At 27.8% G+C, this 8369-nt stretch overlaps 1 protein-coding gene across 1 annotated transcript; it reads left to right on the forward strand.

Moving 5' to 3' along the window:
- Positions 1-1903: 1903 nt before the first annotated feature.
- Positions 1904-7570, forward strand: LOC129989500 (oocyte zinc finger protein XlCOF6.1-like). Its single transcript, XM_056098068.1, has 2 exons — positions 1904-2006; positions 3791-7570. Exon 2 carries the CDS (start codon positions 3959-3961, stop codon positions 4976-4978), a length of 1020 nt encoding a protein of 339 aa, XP_055954043.1. The 5' UTR covers positions 1904-2006; positions 3791-3958; the 3' UTR covers positions 4979-7570.
- The last annotated feature ends 799 nt before the right edge of the window (positions 7571-8369 follow it).

Raw genomic sequence — 8369 nt, forward strand, 5'->3', positions numbered from 1 at the left:
GATCTAGGAAAATGCAAGTGATTCCATAATTATGATTAAAATCCTGAAATGAAATGATCAATTTGTTCTACGTCAAGTACTCCTTGTTCAAATAATTAATATTGATCCTGGAAATAGTTTTAAGCATTTGAATGTGCAGCTTCTAAGCAATGATTTTCAAAATTAAAAGAACGCATTTTTCAAAATTCCATTTTAGTGGCCGTATTTAATTATTCCTACGCTCCCTATGCAACACTGAATCATCTGATAAATGTCACGCTCTGAGAATTTCATGAAGAATGAGAGTGTTTGACTTTGATATAAGGATCATTAATCCTAAATAATAATATTCCTCAGAGTTTTATTTCACTGCCCATTCAGCAATATTCAAGGAGTTTTACGTCAAATGAAACTTCTCTACTTATGGAAATCTTTAAGGTTTCTTGATAAAAAAAAACTGAAAACTTCAAAACGCAAGAATGTTTTAATTCATTCTTTTTGTGGTCCTAGAGTATGTTTTGGTCTTTTTATTGAAACATCAGCTTAATCAGCATTCTTCACGATGTATTTTTAAAAATTACAAAAATCATTTTGCAGGTTTGATCAGAAGAAGTTTTTAAAAATAATTTTTTTTGCAGAATATGAGTTTATATTTGATTCACTATTGCTAGTTTGACACAATTTTTTTCCAAAAAAAAAAAAAAATAGTTAAACTTACTTTTAAGTTTGTTTATTTTGCTAACCAGAAAATTTGCTTTTTTCCGTGGATGACAACTCCTCTGATTTCATTATAAAGAGCAGAATATGCGACAACATTTATGTATTATGCGTAATCTACTTTTAGGATTTTCTGACAAATACTGCAAAGACTTTCATGTAGATATCTAAAACGAATTATTATAATGAGTGAATAGCGATCAAATTAGATGGAAAACAAGTGTTCGAAATCTCGATATTCAGAATTATAAATAAAATAATGTGATTCTTAAATATGGAATGTAAAATTTAAAAGAAACCTGTGGAGTAGAATTTTTGTTGACAAAATATATAAAGACAAAACCATTCATTGTTAAATATTTGTCATTTGAATATCAATTATTCTTGAAATTTAACAGTTACAATATAACCTTGAATATCCTGATATCTGAATGTTAGTAAATTGTTGTCTTTGCTCCCTGGATAACAATCAAAAATTGAGTTCTGTTTTAAATTTTTATTTCAATCAAACAATATTTCAGAAAGAGTGTCTAAGTTTGTATTGGAGCCGATTTTCAGCTTATAAATTTTCGTTAAATTAGTTTATTTTTAATATCTCAAAAATGTATTAAGAGAAATTCTGTCTGTTCATCTGGTGCGGAACGTTGGAAAGAGAAGACCATGCCAGTTCATGTATCATTCTCGTCATCCGACTGTGATTCGAAACCTATCTTAAAATGACTTTAGTGTTGCTTTAAAACAGGATGTTAATATAACTGAACAAAAAGAAAACTCTTTATAAGAAAAGATTTTACTGAATTTGCTAAACGTGGTTTACAGGCTTCTGAATAAGTGTTTTTCTTGAGTGCCACTCATTTTTTCCCTCAAACACTAGACCTTAGTATTTTTTTTTCCCTTTATATTTTCTTTTTTAATCGATATTCCCAATGGGCAATCATATTGTATCGTTTTGTGTAATTCTAATTTTTTGCTTATTTTCAGTGTCAGCTATTTTTTGAGTTAATGTTCCATACCAAAAAACGGCATGTTAACATTGTATAATATTTCATAATCGGGTAATTTTCTTATTTTGAGGTGTTTATTGACTTAACCACTTGGTATTTCCGAGCGATATAGATACGATTCCACATGCCTCTGCTTATGTAACGATGCGAATCAGAATCCACTCAGTGAATTTTTATTATGCGTTACATACAGATCCGTTCACATAAGGAGCTGCCCTCTGACTAACATCATCAGGCTCTTAAATGGTATAAACAAACAGGAGGTCTGGCACTACTGACCGGTGTATGGCCTTTGAATCACATCAGGTAAAACAAAATGATTGAAATATACTGAGTAGTTACAATATCATTTATTTCTGAGGCTTTACTGTAAATTTCTAGTACCCAGTACTGTTACATTTACACATTTTATCTGCAACGAGTTTTTAACATCTTCATTATTTATATGTTTCTGGTATTTCATATAGTCCTTTAGCATTTAATAAGAAAACAATGTAAAAATTAATTTTTTTTTACAATTTATGCCATGAAGCAAGCATTCAATCTTCAAAGCACACTAGATAGTCTAGCATTGAAGCCAATAAATTTTGTGTTTGAATCCTTCAACAGTACTAAGCATAACATACTGAGAGCTATCTTTACTTGTATGCTTCATGTGAATTTGAATATATATTTATTCTTAAAAGTGTATGTAAATTTTCAGAAAATCACTCCTTTAATAATTTTTTATGTTTTTATTACTTTTCAAAGTTTTAAAGAGCTAAAATCATATTTTTTTAGAAAAAAAAAGAAGAAGAAAAGATTTATTGTGGTTATTTTAATTATGTGGAGCATTTGTGTAACCAGCAATCAGTCAGCGACTGAGATAAAGAAAACTTCACTGAGCCTCATTGCTTTCATTTCCTTAAAGAGTTTCCATAAGAACTTTTAAAGAGAGCTTTAAAAGTTCCTATGAATAAACAATATGAACTTTATTCAGCATTTCTGCAAAGAAATCTTTAGTATTATTTAGTCTTATTAAATTAAATATTGTTTTCTATTCTTATTTTAATGATTTATTAATTATACTTTTCATTTTTATTTATGCTTTAAAATTATTTAATTTAAAAAAATGTTTATTTCTCGTTATTTTATATTTATAGAAAGAATTTTTTTTTTAATAAATGTCTGTAATTACACAATCTAAACACATTATCATATGTACTTCACTTTTTTAACTCCTCATTTCTTTTAAAGTGTGTCATTTTTATTTTATGCCTTTGTTTTGATTTCCTTCCCACCCTATAAAAGTTAAAATGGTATAATATATTTAGGAAATATGTGAAAATTCTGTTCTACTGTTTTTATCTATCAATTGTAACAGAATTGCTGTTTCTTTTATTATAATTATTGCCAATAATGTGATTGACTATTATGTAAATTATTTAAATAAACATTTGTTTAATAAATTCCTTTCTCCTGAATATTGGAAAAAGGGTCATCTTCAGCAATCAGAAATATTCTAATTATATATTTTGCCAATGCCCATTGTCTAAGATGTTATTTCATTGTTTTTCAAAACATTTGAGTTTTTAGTTATTTTATTTTATATTAATATAAGGAATTGAACAACACAAAAATGGAAAATTAATGGTATAAAAATTATGTTAATTATGACAGTTCACCATTTTAGAAAACAGTTGTTAAATACTAATGATAACTCCTCAATGTAAAGTTTCTTGCAGAGATTTTTTATTCAAAACTACATCTGTTTAAAATCCTTATAAAAATGTTATTTTGCTCCATTAAATAATAAAAATAATTTTTTTCATTGTTTAATTAAGTAAGTGTTTCTAAAGAACTTTTTTATAATTAAGTTATTTAGGAAATTTCATAAAATATAAATATCATATTTCAGAAAAAATGAAGTTTATGTGTGGGGGGGCGGGGGAAATCCCCATATTATAATAAGTAATGCTTATATAGCTGTATCTCTGTGAAAATTGCTTTTTTCTCCCTTTAGACATTATTAATTATAATTCTAATTACATATATTAATATAAAGTATATAGAGATAAAAGGTGATACTAAAAGAGAATTTTCTTTTCCAGATAATTTTAATGATGACCTGATTTAACTGAAAGAAACAAATTTTGGATTTGAAATCAAGATGGACAAAGTAAAAATTTTCACTAATGAAAGACCTTCTTTTAAGGAACTGTCTTTTTTATAATACTGCAAGATAATTCTAGAAAAAATTTCTGTTTATATCATGCAAAATGCAGGTTTCTCTCAATGAGAAAGAGATGCATTTGATGAGTGATCCGTATGTAAAAGAATCTGATGAACAAAATCAACCAATTTGTGCTGATGAAAAACCATCTACATGTCATGTCTGTTGTCAGACATTTTCTGAGAAAAGTGATTTAATGATGCATATTCTTACTCATTCAAATGAAAAATCTGATTTGTCTCAAGCATGCCATGAAGAACTTTCTCAAAACCAGGTATTAAATCTTCAATATCCCAATGAAACTGATGAAAAAAGTTTTGTTTGTAATATTTGTGGAAAGGCATTTTCCTTAAAATCTGTTTTTAACAGACATTGTCTTATTCATACAAATGATAGACCTTTTGTTTGTGAAAAATGTGGTAAAACATTCAAACATAAAGGTGTTTTAAGCAGACATTATCTGACTCATTCAAATGAAAAACCTTTTGTTTGTGAAATATGTGGCAAGGCATTTCATATGAAATGGCTTTTACAGAACCATGGTCTTGTTCATAAAAATGATAAATCTTTTGTTTGTGACATATGTGGCAAAGCATTTGCTCGAGAAGGTTATTTAGATGCTCATCATCGAGCGAATCACACAAATGAAAGAAATTTTGCTTGTGATATATGTGGCAAGACATTTTTTCATAAAACAGTTTTAAAAAGACATTATCATACTCACTCAAATGAAAAACCTTTTGTTTGTGATATGTGTGGTATGGCATTTTCTTTTAAAACAGCTTTACACACACACTATCGAACTCATACTAAAGAAAAACCTTTTGGTTGTGATATATGTGGTAAAGCCTTCCCTCGGAAGCATAATTTAAATGAGCATTGTCGTATTCATACAGATGAAAAACCTTTTATTTGTGATACTTGTGGTAAAGCCTTCCTTCGGAAGCATAATTTAAATGAGCATTGTCGTATTCATACAAATGAAAAACCTTTTATTTGTAATACATGTGGTAAAGCATTTTCTAGAATACGTAATCTAAATCAACATCGTTGTAGGTGTGCATAGGAAATATTTTTGTTTATATGTACATTTGTTTAAGGCATTTAAGTTAAGTAAGGCATGTTAAGTTATTTGTTTGGAAACATTTTGTTTCAGGCATTTTCTCAAAAATAGAAACTAAACAGATTTTCTCCCTCATTCTGATTAAAAACCTTTTGTTTGTGAAAAGATATATTATCATGAAAACAATTTTTAAATATTGTTACATTCATACAAATGAGAATTACTTTGTTCATTATGTACATGTAATGGATATTTTCAGGAGAATTAGTTATTTAGAAATTTTCATTTACATAAAAAGAAATATAAAAACAATTATATAATGAGACATTTTTTTGCTTTTGTACAATTCATGCTTCTGGGAATTCTTTTGCCGCTAATGTTTATGTGTTATGGTTTCTTAAAAATAGAAATTACGTATGATTTAAAAAAATTGTTATAAGATGTCTCTCAGAAATGTTTATATATTTCTTGCCATGTTCACATGGCAGGAAAAAAAAATTTTTTGTTTTAAATATATATTTTCTCATAAACATATCTTATAATCCAAGTAAAAATATTTGAGAAATATTTATTTGTTAAATATGAAGTAAGATATTTTCTGTATAAAATATCATTTTATTGCAATTGTATAGTAAAAAACACCTTTCATATAACATTAGTTGGAACATAATTTTTTCAAAATCCATTCTCCTATCTAATATGATCATGTTAATCAAGCAATTTTGGCAGTAAAATATGATATGAACCAGTCAGTTTTTGAAATCAGTATGTGTTTATTCATAAATTTTGTAAAATAATTTGCTAAAAATTATTGTTTCAATTAAATACAAAATTTCATCGGTAAAAGTATAGTTTAGTGTGCCCCTTGCTGCGCCAAGGATGCCAAATCACCAATAAAAATGGTGGACAAAATAAACAAATACTTCGAAACAGCTATGGTTACCATTTTCTGCATTAAAATTATGATCTGTACTGAAGTATAGTTTTATCTGAGATTTTTTATTTTTATTTTTTTAAACCTTTGGGATTATTATTGCTACTTACCTTAACAATTTTAAAATAAAGTTTTTTGAATTAGCTACGCTGGTCTATTGTGTAGAGAGCAAAATTCAGAGCATGTGATGTCTTCGGCATATGAAGAAAGCACCGGGCAGAATTTTTGAACTTAAAAAAAAAACACCCTATGGTTTCGCTAGCTGCTAACAGGAAAAATCTGTTACAAAAAGAAAAAGAACGGAGGACAAAGCAATTTTCCATAGTAAATTTCAAACCAGCATCTTTTTCCCTATCTTCTACTTCATCAACTTGAAAAAATATATAAATTCCACTCACCCTTCATCCATTCTGCAGGTGCGAAATACTTCTTGCTATCCCATTCACCCGACATCCATTTTTACACAATATCAAGAAACATAAATTACCAAGAGAATCTTCAGAGCACAAAAAGAATTACGAGAACTGCAAGGAATTCATTGCAATAGATTTTTAAAGTAAGAATTCAGTCAATTTCTTTAAGTAAGTATTCAGACAATTTCTTCAAGCGCTTTCTAACAGTTAAAAGTTGCAAAAGAATAAATATTTTTTGTTCGTATTCACATTAAAAATAAAATTGCAGTGTCTTACTAGTAGTAAAAAAAACTCTTAATTATAATGCAGAACTAAATTAAAGTCTTTAATAGATATATTTTTTTTATTTTTAATTTAACATTTTTTATAAAATAGTTGTAATTCATGTACAACTCAACCAAGGTAAAAAGTAGTAAACAAAACATAATTAGTGGCTAGAAGATCATTTCGTTGGGTTGCAACATTGGCAACAAACACATGGGCACACTAAACTACACTTCAACCGTTTCATCTACTACTTATTATTTTATAAAAATTCAATTTTATGTTTCTGTTACAATCTAACTTTTTGGAGATATTTGTTGCAAAATGTTTTTTAAACTTTTAATGAGAATATTTGTATTCATATAACTATGCTGTAAAATGATTTATTTTGATGGTTCAAATATTCATTGTGGGATAAATGAAATTTTAAAGTTATTATTTCTCTTATCAAATTCTGACTCAGTGAGTTGAAATTTAAAATATCGTGACTGAAACGATTAATATACATTATGTAGACTTTACATTTCACACGTCATTTTATGGTGCTGCAATGACTTTGTTTTACTTTTCTTAGATTTAAATAAATATTGTGATATCTACTTCTTTCTGAACTTAGCTGACGCCTATTGAGTTAAGACAAGATATCTTGTCTTAGTAAGCATCAGTTAGGGTCCAGCTTATGCTACACTCTCAACCAGTATTATTTGAAAACTAATACTCTGGTATGTGCTAACAAAAAGAATTGTTCACTATGATTGAACCGACCACTAGAAGTTTTCTTTCAATTACATGTGATTCAATTTCTCCAGAAAATATTCCATAAGTGAAATTTCCTTTTACTTGTTGGATCTCAAAATCATACATCTACATAAGATAATAAGTGTTCCACAATTGCTCGGATCAACAGAAAATGCCACATTCCAGCTTTATCACAAGTCCCTGCCTCATGTGCTTTGTTAGATGATATAAACTACAATGAAATAAAATTAGCCAACTACAAAAACCTGCCTCTCTCTCTCCTTTCTTTGCTAGAATATTTCTTTTTCTAATTTAGGTGCTCTCGACATTCTCATGAATTTTTAGGGAAATAATTATGACATTATTCTCTTAATACTGCATTTACTCCGTAACAATACTTTTGAAATAGCATATGGTATGATACAATGTATGAAAAAAATTCATTTGGATACATTTTGCTGGTAATTTAAACTTTTTGATATATTGATGTTATAGATCAATAAAAGTAATTCCTTCCATTAAACTACTGCTTAAAGCAAAAACATTGTAATTTTTCAAATCTAAACTATTATTTTATAATTTTAATTATTAAATTTATATCTAAAATTATTAAATAGGAAGACGTAAAATTGTTATGCCAAGAAAGAACTTCACATTGCATAAACATTTTGTGTTTTCGAAAAAGAAGCAATTAGAAAGAATCAAGAATAAATAATGTAATAATGTAATGCTTTATTTTCAAAATAATTATAATACAAAAACAGATTCCCTATCATTTTGAAACCAAATGAATGCATGGGAAATGATAGCCAGAGAAAAAGCTACTCCCTTTCTGTTATAGCATCCGAGGTAAATTAAATAACTATCACCAGCAATTAGGTATAAGTAATGGTTGAATCTTAATGGCCATCACGGGTTTGCATTCTCTTCTGCTGTAGTTATATCTTGTTTTTGGTATGGAGACAGCAAGCTCGGTAACATTGCATTACTCAATAAGGAGGAAAGAAACAGCTACCAGAAGTTTCTTATTTCCATTTATGGGAAT

The sequence above is a fragment of the Argiope bruennichi genome, chromosome 10 (assembly GCF_947563725.1).
Source record: "Argiope bruennichi chromosome 10, qqArgBrue1.1, whole genome shotgun sequence".
In the NCBI taxonomy this organism is placed as follows: Eukaryota; Metazoa; Arthropoda; class Arachnida; order Araneae; family Araneidae; genus Argiope; species Argiope bruennichi.

What these genes read in the sequence shown, in the direction of transcription:
- LOC129989500 (XM_056098068.1), top strand. Translation starts at nt 3,959, where the DNA reads ATGCAGGTTTCTCTCAATGAGAAAGAGATGCATTTGATGAGTGATCCG.